Below are 19,948 nucleotides of genomic sequence, written 5' to 3'. Positions count from 1 at the left end.
GCGCGGAATCGACAACTTCCGTAAGAATGGATTTTTAGAGCTCTTCTTTTGATTTGAGCGATTCAGTAAACACTGAAGAAAGATGTGGTATTGTCAGTGCGTTGCCGACGAAGGCAGAAAGTTTGTCATATTGCCAGGAAAGGAGTACGTTCTTGGCAGACGTGACTGTGACATCGTGATCGAAAATGACCAGAGTGTAAGTCGCAAACATGCCTCTCTGCAAGTCATCCACCCAGAATCTAACGTTACCAACCTCGGCAAGCCAGCTGCGATCATTCTCAAAGACCTTTCCAAATTCGGTACTTTTGTCAACAATGTGAAAGTCAAAGGAGAGAAAGTGCTGCGGACTGGAGATGAAATCCGTCTCGGGACTCCAAAATCTGTACATCGAGTTGTGTATAAACCTTTCGTTGTAACCACGTCATGTCTGGATGGTGCGGACAAAAAAGGCGTGCGATCACTCGTGTGTCAGGTCGGAGGCCATGTCTCCAACGACTGGAGAAAGGACTGCAGTGTTCTCATCATGAAAACTATCACAGTGACAATCAAAACTGTCTGTGCGCTCATTGCACAGAAACCAATCGTCACTGTCAACTACCTGCGTGACCTTGTGAAATATCTGAATGATGGAGAAAAAGGAGCTAAACCTGATCCACAGAAATATCTACCATCCGTGACGGAACGATTGGTCGGCCCTGGTGTGTCTTTTCAACCAACAGCAGAGCGGTCAACCATTTTTCTTGGAATGACGTTCTACTTTCTGTGCGAGAAGCAGTTCAAGAAAATCAGCATGGCCGTGGAACTTGGCGGAGGGGTGCCCATTTTGTCCGATGACCCCAAAACAGCTGACCTTGAGGGCTTCCTCGAGGACAAGACAGTGGTGATGAATCCAACGCCAGGGGAGGTCACCAGCAAGGCACAGAAAGATTGGGTTGAAAAAGTATGTGTTGCAGTTTAACTTTAACTTTAATTTTTGAATCACTGTTTAATCAGCATTTTGTTTGGAGTTGGGGTAGTGAAAGGTTGATGATAGTTGAGAGGATTTTGAGAGTGAAAGAGAGAGAGAGTGTGTGTGTGTCACTATGTGTGTGTGTCACTATGTGTGTGTGTCACTATGTGTGTGTCAATATGTGTGTGTCAATATGTGTGTGTCAATATGTGTGTGTGTGTCACTATGTGTGTGTGTGTCACTATGTGTGTGTGTGTGTCACTATGTGTGTGTGTGTGTCACTATGTGTGTGTGCCTGTCACTATGTGTGTGTGTGTGTCACTATGTGTGTGTGTGTGTCACTATGTGGGTGTGTGTGTCACTATGTGTGTGTGTGTGTCACTATGTGTGTGTGTCACTATGTGTGTGTGTGTCACTATGTGTGTGTGTCACTATGTGTGTGTGTGTGTGTCACTATGTGTGTCACTATGTGTGTGTGTGTGTCACTATGTGTGTGTGTCACTATGTGTGTGTGTCACTATGTGTGTGTGTGTGTGTGTCACTATGTGTGTGTGTGTCACTACCGGTATGTGTGTGTGTGTGTGTGTCACTATGTGTGTGTGTGTGTCACTATGTGTGTGGTTGCACAGACAAGGAGGATGAGGGGGAGAGTAGGAAAACATATTTTTGGCTGTGGCTATATCCACGGGTCCATGTCTCTAGACTCAATGCCATATTGAGGTCTAACGAATGACGTATCACAACGTGCGCGGTCGTCCTTGGCGGTCAAGAAAGCCGCGGGCGCCGCCGCGATCATTGCGCAGACGACACTTCTAGACCGCCAATATTTTTTGTGCGCATCACGTGCTCCACATAAATCGGCCGGAAACGAAGCAATTGGGAAACCTGGATTCACGTCACTGTGGTCATCGTACTAAAGGGACACTACTCTCGCCTTATATTTTCCTGCTTTCGGTTGGGTACTTCACTGTCATGACCAGGACGTCAGCTGTCAAATTTTAAAAGTCAAATTTCTTTTTAAATAACGAGTTAGACTCCATGAGTGGAATACAGGGTCCAAAGTTCGAGCAGCAGCACTTTGTAGGGAAGGAGAGGGGAGTTTATGTGATTAAATGTAAACAAAGCCGGCTGCCGTCTTACGTACTGTTGTGACCGGTGAAAATTGCAGTCCCCTCTCGTGAGCTTTTTTGTTGCAATCTCAGTTCTATCAACAAAATGCTTTGGAGAAAAGAAGGGTCGAGCAAAATAAAAGAAAGGTAAGTTTAGAGGGGGAAAAAATAGGTCAACAAATTTTTAATTTGTTTTAAAGGAAAAAAAAACAAGGTCCAGGCTTGAACTGGACATCTCATGGGCTGTTTGGCAATTCACTACCGTCTGACCTGCGGAGACAACATGCCCATTAGGGGATAATAGGAATCTATATTTTGTGCGATATTCCTGATGACTGCTATCGATGTCGACGAACGTTTTGAAAGTTGCACTTGAGTGCACGATCCTGAAAGGCTTTCAGTTTAGTTTACAGGTTGTCAAAAGACTTGATTGTGTCGTGGTAAAAACATTATGGCGCTAAATAAAGTGCCAACGCGAGGCTTCGGGCCATGCGACGATGACGTCAGTGACGTGGATATAGCCTGGGGACTAGAGACACGGACCCGTGGATATATATATATATCCACAACCCATATTTTTAGTTGTACAAAATGCTAGTTGCTACTTACTAAATTAGCCTGATGAAAGTGAACTGAAACTACCTGATACTATGAGTATGATAGTCTCAAAAACTGTTTGGATCTTGCACCATTCTACAACCTCTGGATGGAAAAGCAGCTTTTCCCCTCACCGGTAATATACTTTATTTAAAATAAGAGTATTGGGGGGGGGGGGGGGGGGGGGGGGGGGGCAGCTGACAATGACTGTGCTAGAGCCTGTAGAGAAAACACATTGTGTTTCAATACATTTTGTCCAATTCTATTGGTACTCACTTTCTAAATGGGTAAAGCTGTATAGGGACTGGGTGGCCGAGTGGTAAGTGCACTTACCTCGGAAGCGAGAGGTTGTGAGTTCGACCCTGGGTCGGGGCGTTAGCAATTTTCTTCCTCCTTTCCTAGCCCAGGTGGTGGGTTCAAGTGCTAGTCTTTCGGATGAGACGGAAAACCGAGGTCCCTTCGTGTACATTACATTGGGGTGTGCACGTTAAAGATCCCACGATTGACAAAAGGGTCTTTCCTGGCAAAATTGTGTAGGCATAGATAAAAAATGTCCACCAAATACCCGTGTGACTGGGAATAATAGGCTGTGAAAAGTAAATATTCGCCGTAATGGCTTGAGATTTACTGGCCGATGTGAATGCGTGATATATTGTGAAAAAAAATTCCATCTCACACGGCAGAAATTAAAATATAAAGCGCTATATAAATCTCCCATATAAATAAATAAAAGTATACATGGATGATGGATTAATCACTCTGACCATACTTTTTGTCTCCTGTGTTTTAGGTTAAGACTTTCCTCCAGAAGAAAGACAAGCACATGGTTCAAGACGCGGAGGTGGGCTATGCTGTTCTCTACTGCTCCACCGAAGATTACTGCAACGCCGACAAAGAAAGCGGCCATCTCCTCTCGATGCCCCTGCCCTCCCAGAGTCTCACGCAGATGGGAAGTCTAGCGTCCCAAGCTCTCAACATCGGCAGTCAAGCCAGTCATCAAGCGCCGTTCAGAAAACCGGGTGCTGTTACACTTACAGGTGGTAGAAATGCGACAGTACCAGTGAAGCATGGTGACAGTTCTGGAAGAGAAGTTGCAGGTTTCGGTGAAAGTCAACCAGGCAAGAGCGGACCAAGTATGACAATAAAGAGCGGTGAAGTTTTCACAGTGCCCGAGAGTCTGACGGAAGAGACACCTAAAGTCAAAGGTCAAGGACAAAAGGGAGGAAGGTCAAGCTCTTCCGCGACTGTGCAAAGCATCAAAGAGGAGCCTACGTTTCCTGATGAGTCTTCAACAGTCCCTTCAAGATCTTGCGACGCTGTTGGTACCAGTGAGCCTGCAGCTCATAATGAAGCAACTGAAACAGCGGCCGCTTCAAAGCGTCAGACAAGGTCAAGATCACCTGCAAAGTCTTTAGTGATTATTGACACAGAGACATCGCAGGCAGTTTCTCAGATGCCAAGGGGTAGAAACAGAGCTGCTGTGAAACTTGAAAGTGGTGCACTCTTTTCTCATCCACCAACCTCTTCAACCATGGCTTCAGAGGTTCTTTTTGACAGCGAATTGCCTGCAGTGTCAAAAATCAAGAAGGAGAGATTCGAAGCTCTACCTGACAGCAAACCTGTCCTCTTGTTGGACGATGAAGATGATGATGATGATGTGGTGTCCATGAGAAAACCAGCTCCCTCTAAGAAGCGTAAGATGCAAGATGTGTCCAGTGAGGAGGAAGAAGACAATCCTTTTGACTTTGTCAAGAAACGCACCAAGAAGTCTCCCTCCCCTGCTCCCCCCAAGTCTCAGCAAGAGAAGCCAACAAGATCGCCTTCCCCTGAACTTCAACCCAGAAGCAGCAAGCGTAACAACAAATCACCGTCCCCTATTGCTGAGTCAAGAACCGGCACACTTAGGAGTAGATCCCCTTCTCCTGTGCCTAAAACGACAGGCAGCAGACACAGGAATAAGTCTCCATCCCCCGTGCCTGAACCAAGAACCAGCAAGCGTAAGAATAGATCACCTTCTCCTGTACCTGAACCGAGAAGCAAACAGCCAAGGAACAGATCACAATCTCCTGCATTTGAGCCTGAACAGGAGAAGGAAACTTCAAAAAGATCAGCATCTCCAAAACCTCAGACCCATGGAAGAACAGCCGCTTCCATTTCAAGAAGAAGAAACGAAGACATGAGTGATGAGGAGGCACCCTTAGCGTCAACAAGTTCTGAAGCCCCACTGCCTCGTTCCTCTCAGCGAAGTGAGAGACCATCACAGTCTCAGAACGGACATCACGAGCCAAGCGTTTCTCACACAGGTCCCGTACCTCATGGCTTTCTCACCACGCGCCAGCCAATCGAAGACCAGGTGCAGGTTAACCCCCGCTTCGAAAAAGAAAACATCGACGCTCCGGTTGTCTTGGTGGAGTTTGAAGACCTGGTGGTTCGCCCAGGGACTAACGGACGACACAAGACTCAGACAGACGACCAATCAGACGTCCCGGAAGGCATGATGCGTTGGCAGGGGCAGCTGGTTTGCAACTTCAAGAAGTTCAGTAAGGTCAAGCACGTAGGAGCAGGTCAGCTGCCTCGGATTATCGGCGGGCGTGACCTTGTGGAGCACTCCACAGAGTCCAGGCAGGCCATGGACGACTGGCTGAAGAACCTGCAGGAGGCAGAGTCTCAGCAGAGCCAGAGAGACAGAGAAGCGGAACAGCTCTTCAACTGGCAGCCGCCCAGTAGAGCTAAAACGTCCACCAGTAGTAAAGCAGGCAGTAGAAGCAGACGCTAGAGTAGAGCTCCTAAAACTTCAACGAGTAGTAAAGCAGGCGGTAAAAGCAGACGCTAGAGTAGAGCTCCTAAAACTTCAACGAGTAGTAAAGCAGTAAAAGCAAAGGCAGTAAAAGCAAAGGTAGTAAAAGCAGACGCTAGAACTATTGTCAGGCCGAGTATTACTCGCGATGGCAAGTAGAAACATGTAACTGGCGATTAGAAATGTTCATCTACTCACCAAATGTGAGTAAAGTTGCTGAAACAAATTGTTGGTTCGGCTAGTAAAGTTTGCTCTCTGGCTAGTGAATCCGAAATAGTAAATGTTCAGTATCAATAGCCAAAGGCTAGTACACCATTTTGTTTTAACTTTCAGGGCTGATTGTGTAGATTAAACAAACAAACCTACCACTGTACCAGTACCAAGGTGAACATTTCTCGGTAATGACCATCAACCTTAGTACCTGTCATGACCACCCCTCCCGCAGTGGGGCACTGCGGTTATGAAATTAAAGGCCCCTCCTGTTTTTGGAACCGCAGGAGCTTTCTAGTTTGCTGTTAGGTAGATTTTTGGTTCCTCTTTCCTGTCATGCTCTCTTTTTCTTCATGAATTCTTTTCTTTTTTCTGCCTTCTTGCTCATTCACCTGTATTTTTTCCAAAAATCTCTTCTCTTGCCGCTTGTCTCGCGATTCATGTATAGTTTAATCTGTTAGTGTTCTGATGTAAGTCCAGCAGTAGATAGGTTAAGCCTATTTTAACATACTGGAAACTGGTAATCTTCCAGTAGGTATTAATTTAGTTTTACTAAAGCCTGCTGGGACACAAGTAATGGGTTAGTGCATTTGTAAACAGGAATCGCTTGACAAGTGGCCCCCTTCATCCCCCCCTTCCTCGTCCTGATATGGCTCTGCGTAGTCGGCTGGACGTTAAGCAACAAATAAACAAACAAACAAACAAACAAACAAATGACCACCCCAAACTGCTCCGCCTGGCGTCTGGCATTATGGGGTTAGTGCTAGGACTGGTTGGTCCGGTGTCAGAATAATGTGACTGGGTGAGACATGAAGCCTGTGCTGCGACTTCTGTCTTGTCTGTGGCGCACGTTATATGAGCCTGTGCCAAAAGGTGATCCTTGAAATGGGACATTCACATGCAAAATTCAGAATGCAAACAGAGCTTTGCAAATTTAATATAGTCATTTTGACTGTTTTAGGATTCTGTTTTTGACAGTTAAAAGATAACTGGTAGCATCCCTTTTTGATAATGCCAGGACAAAGCTTGATATTTATGTGTGTCAACTGTAACGCAGGACACAGTACAGTGAAGTCCGGCTGTAGTGATAGACCCATATAGTGATAGTCCGGCTGTAGTAATAGAATTTCTGGGTCCCGGTCCCAGTTGTTCATGTTCTTTGTTAACTTAGTCCGGTTGTAGTGATATTTTTCAGTCCGGATAGTGACAGTGCGCTTGTAGTGATACTATTTTCAAATCCCGGGGAAGCTAAAGTCCGGCTGTAGTGATAATGTTCGAGAGTAATCTCCCTTTACCAAAATGGCGAGCAAAAGCCAGCCACGCACTGTGCTTACCCTGAAGCGGAAAATTGATCTGACAATTTTTCATTTAACCCTTATTTCTAAGTAGCCCTTCTCTCTCTCTCTCTCTCTCTCTCTCTCTCTCTCTCTCTCTCTCTCTCTCTCTCTCTCTCTCTCTCTCTCTCTCACTCTCTCTCTCTCTCTCTCTCTCTCTCTCTCTCTAGGCTAAAACACACACGCACGCATGCATGCACACACACACACACACACACACACACACACACACACACACACACGCACACACACACCGGCTGTTAAACTGCCAGGACGGGGGTAGGTTAACACAGGACATTTGCAAGCCTGACTAAGACGACAGAAGAAACGTCACAAAACGAAGTCAATAGTGGTTCCAAAATCACCTTGTTACTGCCTTGAGGCTAGTTTACCAAATGTGCCGCCGCATGTAGCAATAAAAGCTTTGAAGATATCACTACAACTACAAGCGATTGGCCGGATGTAGTAATAAAACCTACAAAAATAGAACTATAACCGGACGTCCGGATGTAGTAATAAAACCTACAAAAATATCACTATAACCGGACGTCCGGATGTAGTGATAAAACCTACAAAAATATCACTAATAACCGGACGTCCTGGTGTAATGATAGTCCGGATGTAGTGATAAAAAAATTTGGTCCCGAGGGCTATCACTACATCCGGACTTCACTGTACTATGCTTAATATTTTGTACATAAAAAGTGTTAAATGGCTCAAAATCACATTTTTATACATACATGCATGGTAAGCTAAGGATATATTGCTATTGCTCACATAGCTGAGGCTGCTGGACTAAAAAAATGATGTAACCACTGTGTCTTCCGTTACGATTGACACATAACAAGTCAAAATGTTCTTCTCACAAACCCAAAAATAGTTTCAGAGCAAAAGTTTAAGAAGCTATGTTGTATTTATGGTATTGTAAATGTTTTGGTATCCAAACTTAGTTGGATTTCTATTCTGATTACTAAGATACTCATATTTGTGTGTCACTCGTAACGAGACATGAATTTTTGTTTCAAAGCATATATTGTTCACTTATTTTAAAAAAAGATGTAATTTTGGACAAAATTAGTAATAAGTAACTCATACTTATTGTTTGAATAGAAAATGAGCCAGGAGAAACATACACAGGATGAGTTTTCAAATTTTGTGTGTCAACTGTAACATGTCCCGGAAGACATTAAAAATGTCCCGAACAATGAATAACTGCTGTGACAAGACATCAAGACACCACATTGAAATCTTTCTCAATTATCATTAAGAATACCAACCACAGGAACTGTGCAAAAGGGGAAGCAAGACACATGCTGCTTTGGGTGATTTTTAGACTTTTGTGTGTCAATCGTAACGGCCTGCTGAAGACACAGTATGTCAATCGTAACGGTTCTGTAAAGAGGACACAGTACAAATATTTTATTTTGTAGCCTAAAATAACTACATATGCCCTTCAACTAAGTTTTGTTCAGGCAGGTGTGAATAAAAGCTATCATTTTAAACTGTAATTCAAAAGAGAGGAAACAAATTGTGAATTTTATAAGGAAATGGTCAATCGTAACGAAAAGACACAGTAATTATAAAATATTTGAAATTTCAAAAATAAGAGTGTAGAAATGACATCTGAGTTTTTCTTTTGTCATGAGGCTTCAATGTAAAGGCTCTTTTCTTGATGTTAATTGACTGAAAGCTATCAAATATATAATTAAATAAGAAAATTGCAGTCTTAAATTTGAGAAATTTAGGACATGAACCGTTACAGTTGACACGCCACTTTTAAAACTCAAATTTTTCATAAATATTCAAACATGTTTTGGGTGCAAACTCATTTGAGCAAATCCTCATTATACACTCATAGAAATACAATAAAGAAATTTAATTTCCAATGAGCATACATGCTCTTACAAAACAATGAAGTAGCTATGTGTCAAATGTCCCACTTTGACAGTGTCGGATTTTGGGGCATTCTAATAACCTTTTCAAGACCTTCCAATTGATAAAAACTGATGAAATTATCTGTACTATCTCTCTGAAGGGTTTACTTTAAGAAGGAGTGGTGCTATTAGTAACTTGCTGCTTTCATAAAGAGAAATTATTCTTGAAAGGTAGGTATCTTCTTGCTGACCATGTTTTGGCACAGGCTCATATGTCAAAGCAGCACCGCCCTGATATGGCCCTTCGTGGTCGGCTGGGCGTTAAGCAAACAAACAAACAAACAAACCACCCCAAAGGATCGGTGACAAGTTTTAAAAAAATAAGTGGGGGAGGCAAAAAGGGTTCTAAAAACTGAATTGAATGGCAAACTTGGAGCTCAGGTGACACCAAATTGCACCATTTGGGTTCTTTGGAGGAAACAAATTCCGGGGCGGCCTTCTCCCAGTACCCCACTAGAAAGGCTAGGCACTACATGCCGTCGACTTTGCAATTCCTTGCAAATGTTCAGCCTTTTTTACTTTGTTCAATTCCCATGCCTGCAGAACGCTGATGACAAGATCTAAGAAAAAAAAAGGGAAGTGAGCACTCAAGTACAGACAACAGGAGGTCGTGAGTTCGAATCCAGGTCGCTGCCGCCTGGATGGTTAAGAGTGGAGATTTTCCCGATCTCCCAGGTCAACTTATATGCAGACCTGCTAGTGACTTAACCCCCTTCGTGTGTACACGCAAGCACAAGACCAAGTGCGCACGGAAAAGATCCTGTAATCCATGTCGGAGTTCGGTGGGTTATAGAAACACGAAAATACCCAGCATGCCTCCCCCGAAATCGGCGTATGCTGCCTGAATGGCGGGGTAAAAACGATCATACACGTAAAAATCCACTCGTGCTAAAAACATGAGTGAACGTGGGAGTCTAATCCCATGTGGACTCGGTGGCCGAGTGGTAACGCACTTGCGCTCGGAAGCGAGAGGTTGCAAGTTCGACCCTGGGTCAGGGCGTTAGCAATTTTCTCCCCCCTTTCCTAACCTAGGTGGTGGGTTCAAGTGCTAGTCTTTCGGATGAGACGAAAAACCGAGGTCCCTTCGTGTACACTACATTGGGGTGTGCACGTTAAAGATCCCACGATTGACAAAAGGGTCTTTCCTGGCAAAATTGTACAGGCATAGATAAAAATGTCCACCAAAATACCCGTGTGACTTGGAATAATAGGCCGTGAAAAGTAGGATATGCGCCGAAATGGCTGCGATCTGCTGGCCGATGTGAATGCGTGATGTATTGTGTAAAAAAATTCCATCTCACACGGCATAAATAAATTGCATATAAAATTTTTAACAAAAATAAAATTAAACAAAAATTTTAAAAATTAAAATCCCTGCGCTTAGAACTGTACCCACGGAATACGCGCGATATAAGCCTCATATTGATTGATTGATTGATTGATGAACGAAGAAGAAGAAGTTTTACAATTTAATTCATTAGGCCCAAAAAAAAAAAAAGTATGTTTACGGTATCCCGACCGACCCTATTTTTTCGCGCGACCCTAGACTTTTTTTTGGCATTGGGGGGGGGGGGAAGAAAGAAAAAAGTCTTTGTTTTTTTGGCAAAATAACTTAAAAATATGGTTTTTTTGGAGGGGAAAAAACCCATCCCGACCTATCGACCCTATTTTTTTTGCCTATGTTAAATTCCCATTGTGCAGACACAGCTCCCATGTTCTGTGGTATATGTCCAAGAGGATGATTGTCTAAGCTTATCGCATGTGAAAGCTTGCGCAAGCCTGAGATGGTGAGTCAAACTTGAAGAAAACACGATCTTATACTATAGGAATAAAGTCTTTAAATCGGGGGGGGGGGGGGGGGGGGGGGAGGAAGGGAAGGGGGGGGGCAGTGTCTTAAAGTTAAAAGGGAGGCTCAAATGTAACATGCTTTAGCAGTGAAGATGTAAAGCAATAGCTTTAACCTGATAACAAGATACTGTCAAATGATATGGTTTTGACTGGTTGGTGCTTTTTTTTTCAGTATAAGTATCTATATATATATATACACAACACTGATCTATATTAACCATAAACTTGATGGTATGCACTTGTACACGTTTTATTTTTGTGTGTTGAACATTTCACAGAATATATTCTGTTTTACTTTTTTTGTTGCCTTACCTTCTATCATGTAGTGATCAGAAATACAGTGGAACCCCCTTTTTAAGACCTTCAAAAATCTGAATAAAACGCAAAACAGGTCTTAAAAAGGAGGAAGTCTTAAAATTCAGGCATGGGAATTGTCCGCCGAAAGGCAATTTTCCGCCGTATTTTTGTTTTGTTCCGCCAAAAAAGCAAAAGTGTCCGCCGAAAAAATAAAAGGGGGAGGCAAAAATGGTTATAAAAACTGAATTTAATGGCAAACTTGGAGGTCATATGACACCAAATTGCACCATTTGGGTTCTTTGGAGAAAACAAAATTCCGGGGCAGGGCTAGGCGCTTTGCGCTGTCCACTTTACTATTACTTACAAATGTTCAACCTTTTTTACTTTTTTTGTAATTTTTACTTTTTTTGTAATTTGTTTTCCCATGTCTGAAAATTGACAGAGGTTATGAACAGAAAATCTGAGAAGACAAGGTCTTAAAGGGAGGGAGTCTTAAATGGGGGAGGGGGGGGGGGTTCCACCATACACAGTCATTCATGAATAAATTCCAACAGTTACAAAAAATTCAGGTATCAGCCTGATGCTGATACATACGTGTACATATTGAAAAAATGTCAACAATTGATTTGGGCACATTGACACATGCATGTTTGTTGAGAATATTTCACTGTCATTTTATGCAGCACACATTATGAATTTGATTTTAAAGTTCATTGTTCTTCAGATGATTTTGTCTTAAAGGCATATGTACTCGATGACTATACACGCTAATTGCTTTACCAACAGCTGGAGACATGCTAAATTAAGTTCCCTGCAAAATATTGTGGTCTAGGACCCCTTCAATGTTGAGATATGTTAATTTTCATTTTGATCTGGATCGTCCTATTTATAGATTTGGCAACACATGTAACGTTGATGCAAGGGAGCTAACACCGCGGCTTTGTTGACATCCTCACTTTTTCAGAGGCTAGAGCAAGCTGTAATGCATGTATTATGGTCCACGCATGGTGACATATCGTCATTATATGGTCTTATGGTGCGTTTGACATCGATTATGGGCAAACTACACTTTGTAAACACGGGAGCGCGTACATATGCCTTTAAAAGTCTAAAGATTATCTTTTAAAATGTTCAAGAGAAATGTTTGATTAAAAATGTGCAATTATTGAATGTAATTCTGACCAGTTGAGTGTGATTCGTGAAACTCAAGTCTTGATGCTGTTTCTTTTGGTGTACCCATTTTGATACTTGATGCATACAATGATTGGCAGGCCTGGGAATGATAGGCCTTTCGTGGTAAATAGGACTAAGTCCTTTTCTAATTGTGTAAGAAAAGAGCCTCCGTGTGCCCTGAAAAATGCTTAAAACGCAACATTTTACCGTCAGTACGCCCAAACCACTTTTGCTCATTCCCAGGCCTGTTGATGAGTAGTGTGCATGAGCATACACTTGCATAGCCTACAAACTGACAAACATAATTAACTCAAAATCAAAGGTTTCAGTCTAGTTGCTTTGATAACCCTGTTAAAATTTAAATAAAACATTTTGAATTTGTTCTCCAGCCGTGTGTGTGTGTTGGTATCTTCTGTTATCAAGAGAAAGTGGGCTGTAAGAATGTGAGTTGTGAGAGAGGGAGAGAGAGAGAATTATGTGTGTGTGTTTCTGTGTGCTCATGTCTGTTTTTCTGTGCACGTGTAAGGACTTTTTATGTAAACAGGAAAAGATAAAATGACATTTCACGGAGGCCAAACGAATTATGGAACTTTTCAATCAGTCCTCGAATTGCTGCTTCTCTCTCTCTCTCTCTCTCTCTCTCTCTCTCTCGAGTGGTCTGCCCTTACCACCAGAGAAGGACGCAAATTTCGGAGCTCCGCAACATTTGATAAGTATCTTCTCCTAAGCTACTATTGCCGACCAAAAATGTCACAAACGGGACTGCCACATCGCCTGGAACAGTTCCTGATCAACTTAGTGGACGAAGTTGGGCTATCTTCTTGGAAAATCCAGGGGGAAGGTGACAGTACAACAGTTGTTTTGAGGTTTGCTGGGCCGCCATCAGACCAAGCCAACATAGCTCACTACAGGAAGAAAAGCAGGTCACAAGTAAAGCGTGATGAAACAAGAAGAAAGAACTTCGTGCAACGCAAAGCAGCTGAAGCGGAACAGAACACAGCGTCATCCGCGGTAGAGGCCCCTGTCAACAATAGCCGTGCTTCTTCTACCCAGCACGTGCAGGATGTGCAAACCAGTGTCACTCACGCACCTGCCCACTGTGACACTGCAAGCTCAACCACGTGCGAGAATGTCAACCCTTTGGTGTGTAGTGCTGTGACGTCACAGACAGCAGACGACGGAACCACTACAGCTGAACTGGCAGCAACGGACCGTGAGTTTGAACCAGATGATGTCTACGACTTAGCCTCACACTGCTCAAAGAACGTGCGACTTAGAGAGAAACTGTTAAACAGAAAGAGGAACCGCACTCTCACAAAAGTAGTGTGCGAAAGAAAAGGTGGAAAGAAGACGCTGTTTGCAAGGGGAGACGACTACGTCCTGACATACGACTGCGAAACAGCACAGACAACGTCATTCCGAGAAGAGGAGGAAACGCCCCCGTGTGTCCGGCGTCTGCCCCAAGTCGACCGCAACGTCTTTAGAGAAGAAATCGACCATCTCACTACTGACCTTCATGTCGTGTCTACACTGGTACAGTGCTACCTCCGTGCCATGCCAGACTGACTGTTGTCGCTAAACTACAGGGCACACATATTTCATGTGTGTTTGTGACAAACCGCGATCAATATGGAACAATACCGCGATCGATATGGAACAATACCGCGATCGATATGGACCAATACCGCGATCGATATGGAACAATACCGTGTTCGAAACGGAAAAGTTATTTCCCGACTTGGATTACAAGTTGGATGCTTCGGACCGAATCACGATGCATTGTTTTTGTGTAACCAATATGTACACTGATGTTCGTGGATCGTTCGATTACCCAACCCCCCAGCACCCTTTTGCTATAAACAATATGAGTTTTCGCAAATAAACATTCTGATTCTGATTCTCTCTCTCTCTCTCTCTCTCTCTCTCTCTCTCTCTCTCTCTCTGTCTCTCTCTCTCTCTCTCTCTCTCTCTCTCTCTCTCTCTCTCTCTCTCTCTCTCTCTCTCTCTCTCTCTCTCTCTCTCTCTCTCTCTCTCTCTCTCTCTCTCGTCTCTCTATCACACAAACACACACATGATTTAGTTACACATTAACAAGGTTACAAACCATTGCCACTAAGCCAGCAGAATGTTCCCATAATTACAGCAAAAATCAAAAGGTAATTAACTTTTCCGACCAAGGCGCCAGGAATTCGTTAATTTAGGAAACAGAAAGGCCAAGTCACAACAACATTTGTCATTCAGGGCTCTAGATTGTGCCAGCTTGTGTCAATAAATTCCGTATGCTACCCCCATAACCAAACAACACGCACCCTGGCGTTCAGAATATGAGCCTGGCAGCATTAATACGCTGGGAAACATTGGCCGAGATTACTATACGGACAAGCTGGTACACGCGATTCTCAGAAGTTGTATTGCGTGTGTAATGGGGGAGGGGGGGGGTGTGTTTGCGTTGGGGCATGTTCCGCCTAATTAGAGCTGGTTCTCATTTCCTGGTCTGCTGGTAACGTCATGGTTACATCAGTGCAGCTAACGGGAGGTAACCCCATATATATCAGAGCCGGCTATGAGGTGCTAAATTAACCTGTAGGGATGGGAATTGTCCGCCGTTTGGCGGATTTCCGCTTTTTTTTTTAATTTTCCGCCGAAAAAAAATCGCATTTTCGCTTTTTTTTCTCAGCAAAAAAAAATTTTTTTTTTTTTTTTTTTTTTAAATTTTTGCAGTAGAAATTCCTCTTTTTTCGTATTTTAGTGCGAAATATGTAGTGTTTTACTTTTAGTGACAACCCCCCCCCCCCCCCCCCCCCCCCGGTCATCAAAAAATATTTCCTCTTTTTTCCTTAATTTTCAGCCGTTTTTACAATTTTTAATTCCCATGCCTGTAAATAGTAGCTCCCGTAAATTGCACGTACATGTTATGGTGTGCGTTTCCTAGTGTCAGTGCTGACTCAACAATGTTGCACCCTGTTTGGGCAGATGAACATATAGGTTTACACGACCGTTAATTCGCTCCCCCGACCATGATCCTCCCCCCCCCCCCATCCTCCCCCCCCCCCCCCCTTCCCAAATAAACAGATCATTCGAGTGCTCATAAAGCTCCCGGCCGATCTGACCGTTGCCCTGCGTTCCGTACGGTGATCACTAGGACGGCTTACTAGTGCCAGAACTAACAAATTGTAATTATCACGTGAAAATTACAATCATGCGGTGAACATTAATAATTTTCAAGATAAAATTACAATTATGGCTTGAAAAATATTAATTTTCACGTGTTTATTACTCATTTTCGCGTGAAAATAACTAATTTTCAGTGTTAGCTCGCTTTCCGACGGATTGCCAGAGCCAAAACGGAAAATTAGTAATTAACACGTGAAAATGCCAACTGACAGTGTTTATTACCAATTTTCACGTGATAATGGTAACCGTGTTCAGGTTTTGTCACTAGCGGTAAGCAGTCATAGATCATATTGCCGATACTGATCAGCTATTCTAGGCCCCTTCCCCCTACGCAATCCTCACCCCCCCCCCCCCACCCCCATAACCCTGGGACTTTCATCGCTATCGCCCGGCCAAAAGAGAATCGTTTCACAACTACTCGACCCCCCCCCCCCCCCCTTCCCTCTCCCCCGCCGCACCACACACACACCTCGTCCGGCCTCACTGAGCGACAGCAACACTGAAGTGTTGTAAAATTTGGACTAGAACTAAACTGACGTTATGCTCAACTAACTGACAATGTTATGCCCTAACCTGCGAAGATAGTTGAAGAATAACATGACTGTAAAAGTGGATTTGGTTTTTAACCTGGCACCTTCAGTTTATTTATTTTTGAAACTAAGTTTAACCTGTGCGTGTCAGTCAGTCCAGGCTCTGTGTGTGTGTGTGTGTGTGTATGTGTGAGTGTGAGTGTGTGTGTGCCGGTGTCACAGTGTGTGTGTGTGTGTGTGTGTGTGTGCCTACGTGTGTGTGTGCGTCAGTGTGGTCGGCGCTACTGCCATGCAAACGGTAGGCAGCTGCATCACAGTCACGGTCAGTTTCTGTGACGGCGCAATGCTGTACAAGAGATAAGGTGCAACCTGCAAACACGAACCGTGGCCGATAATTCAAAGGTTAAGGAACTCTACAACTGAAAATGAAATTAGCAACATTTCGTTGATCATCAGTTACTAGGTTTGCCTACTGAAATGGCTAGGCTTCAAGGCCGCTAGCTTCTTTTGCAGTGTCAGAACTGATTCAGTTTCGTCGGAAGCCAAACGGGGTCAAAATCGTAAGCTTTTGCGCGAACATACAAAACTGTATGGTCATTGTAGGTCACGGGTGAACTGCTCGACCAATTCGACAACGCAACACTGAAAACTGTCAAGACTATCACCACTGAAAGGGGTAAACGAACACAAGGTAAACTTGACTCTACGTTTTGGCGTCTGTCGACTAGTCACAGAAACAAACCTGGCGAGGTATGCGTGTACTTTATACACGTGGAAGAAACCGGAACCATGCGTCTTTGTTAAAGCCTGTCTGATGGATGAGTGGGATTCGTCCGGTATACTCCGGAAATCCGGATTCGTAATGTCAGTCTGTGGTGACGCTTTTTTTTGTATGGCTAATTATACAAATCTTTCAGCGTCTGGGCACCTCCCCTTAAAATTCTTCAGGTTTCATGAATTTTTTAAGTCCCACCCATGTTAATGGTCAGTTAATTATTTGCGACACATGGTGCAACGTGCGTTAATTGAATGATAGGTAGCAAACGGAATCTGAATGGTGTAACTGGTCCATCATGTGTTAGAGCCACTCAGTGGTTTGAACTCGACCTCCTAAAGAACTATACAAGGTAAACTCTGTTTTGGCGTGCAGTTCAGTGATTTGATGGTCAGTTATTGGCGAAATTGTGCAACGTGCTTCCTTGAACATTGGCAGCAAAACTGAATGGTGTAACTGGTCCATCATGTGTTAGAACCACTCAATGGTTAGGCTTTGACCTCCTCAAGAACTATACAAGGTGAACTCTATTTTGGCGTAGGGATACACTCTTTTGTGCAACGTGCTTCGTTGAATATAGGCAGCAAAACTGATGGGTGTAACTGGTCCATCATGTGTTTAGAACTCAACCTCCTCAAGAACTATATAATCACCACACGTCAAGAGGGTTTAAGACTGACTGACAGCAAAAAGGTCAACGAACACAACAAGGCACACTCTGTTTTGGCGTGGAAGTGGAGGTGATGGTGATTTATGCCATTCTTCAGCTCTGAGCTAGCGGCACCCGACAGACTTGACTGACTTAGAACGGCCTGTGCGATATCTCCACACGGCAGTCGCTTCCGAGACCATTGCTCCTTTATCGCTGCATCGTTGAGTGCGTGCGGAGCGCATTGCCTTCGCTATGTCACGGGTTTGAAGGGGGGGTGGGGGGATATTGGGAGGGATGGGGTAAGCACTGAGTTATCCATGGATATAAACAGTGGTTGGAGGGGGAGGAAGAGCTAGACTGGAGGTGTGTATGTGTGTGATAGGTAAAAGGTTTATATGACAGCAGGGTTGATGTGTTAATTTTATTCATGCCTGAATCTGAAGGGAATGACTCGATGTTGGAACGTTTGCAAGCTTTCTGTCTGTTTGTCTGTCTGTCTGTCTGTCTCTGTCTGTCTGTCTGTCTGTCTGTCTGTTTTTCTTCTCAATTCACTTCCCACAATTTGAGAGACCCAACAAAAATGTATGCTCCTCGGCCTCGTTAAGATCTTTTTAAGTCCAGCCTACTCTTTTCGGGGACTAATCTTTGGAATTCACATCCAAGCGGTCTCAGACATTCCGTCAATGCCAAGACTTTTAAATACAGATATTTCTCATTCCTTATACATGGCACATTTTGTTCTCACTTAGCTTGAACATGTTTATATTTCTGATGCCTTAATTGTACCTTTTACACGTTTCAGTAGATAAATGTACCTAATTAATTTCATGGCATGACTTATGTAACGATGCTACATTGTTATTACTTGCAACGTAGTTGTTCCATTGATTCCTCAGTTCACGGAATTTTTCTTCCCTCTAAGTTGTACACGTTTTTTTGAAAGGGCCGATGAGCTGGCAAAAGAAGGAGCCGTGGAAGACCAACCTGAAAACAGTGTCAGCTTTAGTGAGCAGAAGACAATCATCAAGGCATTGATGAGGCCAAGGACAAACAGAGATGACTACCACACAATGTCCAGAGAGCAGCAAGTCAACCTCATCAGACTGCGTACTGGCCACAACAGGCTCAATGCTCACATGAACCGAAAGTTCAAGCTGGCGCCATCACCAACCTGTGCCTGCGGTCAAGAGGACCAAACAGCGGAACACATCTTACAGCGATGTCCCTTACTAGATGAGGAACGAAAAGAAGTGTGGCCGTCACCAACTCCCTTGCAGACCAAACTATACGGCAGTCGACAGGAGTTGGAGAAAACGACAACATTTATCACCAGTGCTGGACTGATTGTGTAACCTCTGCGAACGCCAAGAAGAAGAAGAAGTACACGTTTTTTCTTGCTTGAAACTGTTTTCATTATGCCCTTGACAATAATATGTTATGTTCGTTTGTATGTATATATATATATATTTTTTTTGTATTCTGTATAATCGTTTGTTTGTTCGTTTTTTTATTACTTCTTTAATTGATATTCTAACAGTTTTAAAACGTATTATCATTAGATTAAACCCTCCCATGGGCGAGGGATGGATGTAAAAAAGCACCTGTTTGCTTATGCCATTACCTTCGTTAATAAAGAACTGTCTTGTCTTGTCTTGTCTTGTCGTGTCGTGTCGTGTCGTGCCTTGCCTTGCCTTGCCTTGCCTTGTCTTCTCTGTCTCTGTCTCTGTCTCTCTCTGTCTGTCTGTCTGTCTCTCTCTCTCTCTCTCTCTCTCTCTCTCTCTCTCTCTCTCTCTCTCTCTCTCTCTCTCTCTCTCTCTCTCTCTCTCTCTCTCTCTCTCTCTCTCTCTCTCTCTCTTGTCACAAGTTGCGCAGCGAATTAAGTGCAGTTATAATCAAAATGAATTCGTTGGGATGATTCCATAAGAATAACCTTTTCAGTGTCAACCACGGCCAGCCTGGCGTTTTGAGACCTGTCCAGCTTGTGCCAAAGAGTAACTCAGTCTTTCAGTCTAAAAATCACTGAGAGGATAGGCCGCAGAGTGATTACAAGTTTTAATAGAAGTGTATGATTTTGGTGGCTAACAGTACTGCGGGAACACTACAGACTGACTTTGTTGTTTTTTGCATGTCTTTTCTGTTCTCCTTCTTCCTTGTCTGCACTGATTACACATAAAGAGAGAGAGAGAGAGGGGGGGGGGGGGGGGAGGTGGGGCGATTGTACCTTGCAGCCTTGAAGCAATTAAACTTCCCTTATTTTGGGACGTTATTATTGCAAAATTATCCAGAAATACAGATTTGTACCGACTTCAATCGTTTACCGGCCCAGCCCAGCCAAGCCCCTGACGTAGCTAAGGTCATACAAATCAACTCACATCAGTACTACGCCCTTCCTCATCATACTACCAGCTCAACCCCCCAACGTGCGTGTATCGTTGAAAATTAGGTCACGCTCTCGTAGCCTCTCAGGGCCGACCTGCGAGCCGTGTGGTGCTTGTGCTTCTAATCCATTCACAGACAGACAGCTTTTTCTCTTGTTTCCCCCCGAAGCGCACGTGCAGAAGAATGCTCC

General features: G+C 43.7%; 1 protein-coding gene across 1 annotated transcript; it reads left to right on the top strand.

Moving 5' to 3' along the window:
- Positions 1-5,814, top strand: LOC138980397 (nibrin-like). Its single transcript, XM_070353263.1, has 2 exons — positions 1-940; positions 3,446-5,814. Exons 1-2 carry the CDS (start codon positions 83-85, stop codon positions 5,429-5,431), a joined length of 2,844 nt encoding a protein of 947 aa, XP_070209364.1. The 5' UTR covers positions 1-82; the 3' UTR covers positions 5,432-5,814.
- Positions 5,815-19,948: the final 14,134 nt, after the last annotated feature.

Source organism: Littorina saxatilis, linkage group LG11 (genome assembly GCF_037325665.1).
Source record: "Littorina saxatilis isolate snail1 linkage group LG11, US_GU_Lsax_2.0, whole genome shotgun sequence".
In the NCBI taxonomy this organism is placed as follows: domain Eukaryota; kingdom Metazoa; phylum Mollusca; class Gastropoda; order Littorinimorpha; family Littorinidae; genus Littorina; species Littorina saxatilis.
The sequence above is the reverse complement of the archived record's forward strand: the minus strand, read 5'-3'. Positions and strand labels throughout refer to the sequence as shown.

Excerpts from the sequence above, each read along its gene's own strand:
- LOC138980397 (XM_070353263.1), top strand. The coding sequence starts at position 83 with ATGTGGTATTGTCAGTGCGTTGCCGACGAAGGCAGAAAGTTTGTCATA. Across the intron at positions 941-3,445 it reads AGAAAGATTGGGTTGAAAAA|GTTAAGACTTTCCTCCAGAA; the intron begins GTATGTGTTGCA and ends CCTGTGTTTTAG.